A 2,661-nucleotide genomic window follows, 5' to 3' on the forward strand; every position below is an offset into this window, starting at 1 on the left:
CTACTACTATAGTCTAACATCAATTTTAATGCCAAATGATTTCATAGGCTCAAATAGTAAAGTTTACGGCCTACAGAGGGCACCATCTTGTTATTTTTATTCTTTAAAGGTACTGTCAGTTTTGTTGTAAGAATTGGTACAGTTACCAAGAGGTTCTCTGAACTGAATAATAGTTAAGAAATGTACACAGATATCTTAAAAAGTAAAATAAACATCTGTTTGCCACTGTGCCAGACACTGATGAGCACTAACAATGTGTCAAAAATAGGCATGGGTCCATTTTGTCTTTTTTTTAAAGATTAATTCAGCAGGGACACACATTAGCCGCATGTATGCATAACATTGTGGGGGCATTATACAATGTACAACAATGTACCTACCTCAAGACTGTGTGATATTCTAAGAAAATGGTTGTATGAACATACATGTTCACAGACATCATCTTTGTGGTATTGTAGTCAAATCAGAGCTGAAATAACTTAGATTTTATATCATTCCAGCACTACACATCTGTGCAAAACATCATTTCAACAATGCAAAATAACTCTATTATTGGTGGTACTGGCCTATTACCTAAAATCTAAACAAGAACCAACTATCAATGGTCATAATTATTTAGACTGAGACACTACATAACTTGAGGGCTAATGTTACATAATCAGATAATAGTAGAGAGCTCAGCTTTTGGTTTTGATGAATACATCTGTCTATATAAGGGCAGGGAACATTTGTAAGTAAAAACTTACTCCATTGGGATGCGAAACTGAACAGTGTCAGGTGGCTGCTCTTTTCCTGGCCTCACCAGGGTCAAGAACCAGTTGGGTCTGAAGATCCTCAGCTGAGGGTTGCCCAGCTGGTAGAGAGGGTACCTAAAAGGAGACAAAGAATCATTCACATTTTCTACAACCACAGTAACTGGGAAGATATCAGAGCGGGACAGGTAATCATGAATTAATAGAACTCTGTGGTGCAATTTTAGCTTTCTTTGTTATAGCTGAAGTGACATCAACGATTCAAGCTGTTCAGACGCTCCAATGTGTTCAGCCGCTCGTCACAGACTTTGTCTGTCTACTGTTTGGTGTTAGGCAAGAAGTTTACAATGGGTTTATCAAAGCTTCATCGATGAAAACAACTGAAATTTTCACATATCTTCATGTAAGATAAAACATCACTGAGGTCACAAACTGGCCCGAATTTTTCGGTCACCTTACAAAGGACAGGCCACTGTCATTCTACATATGGTATAAGGGTTACAGGGAAGCATGTGAAGGAAAATCAGTGGCACTAAAAGCTTCTCTGAAGGGCCACTCTTGGACAGAAGGGGAAAGGATGAACTTGCCCCCACACAGTTGTTCTGTAACTATAGTGAGAAATCATCAACAGTAGTGATGCTCTTACACATGTGTATTATGTGATTCATATATATATAGCCTGTCTGATCATCTGCTACTGCTTGGCCCAGACTACACTATAGCAACACAGCAGTGTTTACAAACCAGGGGATTATTTGGTGAGTACAATGTTATCATTACAAATGGAAATGATGGTCAAAAGTACACAAAGTCCAAATGAATTGGCGTTATCATTTAGCCATTTCAATGACCGTCACAGTCACTTGCGGTAACGTTACGGCTGTAGCCGCACGTTGACGGCAGTTTGTTTTTAGCCTAGCCGGCTAACGATGGCTACGTTCATGGTGCGTAGCATTATTTAGGATTCACTGCGAGCACATACGTGACTGGTTAAAACGCGCTGTAAATGTGTACAACAGGCCAAAAACCGTGAGCTAATAGCTACACTAATACAAAGTGGACAGCTGGAACTCTGACGGAGAGATGCTAACGTTACAAGCAACGATTTAAATTCACCTCTAGCTGTACTTCGTGCGTATTTACACTAGGAATTAACACCAACCACCTGACACTTACAATAGTCTTGTTACTGGCATTACGATGAGGCTCTGTTCTGAGACATAAGCTAACAGCTAGTTGTTTTGTAGTCCTTTCAAGGTTGTCATGTGCTACACGTGGATGGGTGTACTTCCGGGAACAATAGCATTGCGCATGCGCCCTGCGTTTGGTCCGTGCCCTTGGTCCGGCAGTGGGAGAGAAAAATAAACATGAAATAATTTTAGTTTTAATTTCAGTATGTGCTGAGAAGCTCGATTCTAATAGTTCCTCTGTATTTCATCCAAATTGGGATATACGTTTATATACACGTTTATATATGAGACATACACTTTCATTATTTACACAGCGATTTTAATTAATCTTTCAAAATGTATACCATACATGTAAATTCAAGCGTGCACCCATACTGTGTTGTTGAAGAAACACATAAATGGACATTTATATAGTATTAACTACATTGATTTCTTATTATTCAAAATATTCAGTTGTCACTTGTCAGTTATGGATCAGAAAATCCTTTGAATGTCACATTTTCCCTTTAAATCCATATTTCTCATTTTGACCATCTGCTTTCATCTCACTGTCTGAGATAACAGCAGAGCTCATATTCCTTTTATGAATGGGTTTGCATTTTGGCAATGTCATGGCTGTGGGCATTGTCTCAGGACGCATATGATGACACAGCAGTAGAGGGAGATCGTGTCCCATCTCTCCTCCATCTTACCTCAGACATACTACGATGTAAGTGCAA

At 39.1% G+C, this 2,661-nt stretch overlaps 1 protein-coding gene across 3 annotated transcripts in view; it reads right to left on the minus strand.

The window, feature by feature from the left end:
* mrpl23 (mitochondrial ribosomal protein L23) overlaps positions 1-2,051 on the minus strand; it is a 29,859-nt gene extending 27,808 nt beyond the window's left edge. For all 3 annotated transcript variants that reach the window (XM_026312334.1, XM_026312333.1, XM_026312332.1), the window contains exons 1-2: positions 1,929-2,051; positions 747-869 (exon numbers count right to left, since the gene is read on the minus strand). In XM_026312334.1, coding sequence (XP_026168119.1) covers positions 747-869; positions 1,929-1,948 — 143 coding nt within the window. In that variant the 5' untranslated portion in view covers positions 1,949-2,051. The remainder of the gene's footprint in view (positions 1-746; positions 870-1,928) is intronic.
* Between the last annotated feature and the right edge of the window lie 610 nt (positions 2,052-2,661).

This window comes from Mastacembelus armatus, chromosome 6 (assembly GCF_900324485.2).
Source record: "Mastacembelus armatus chromosome 6, fMasArm1.2, whole genome shotgun sequence".
Taxonomy (NCBI): domain Eukaryota; kingdom Metazoa; phylum Chordata; class Actinopteri; order Synbranchiformes; family Mastacembelidae; genus Mastacembelus; species Mastacembelus armatus.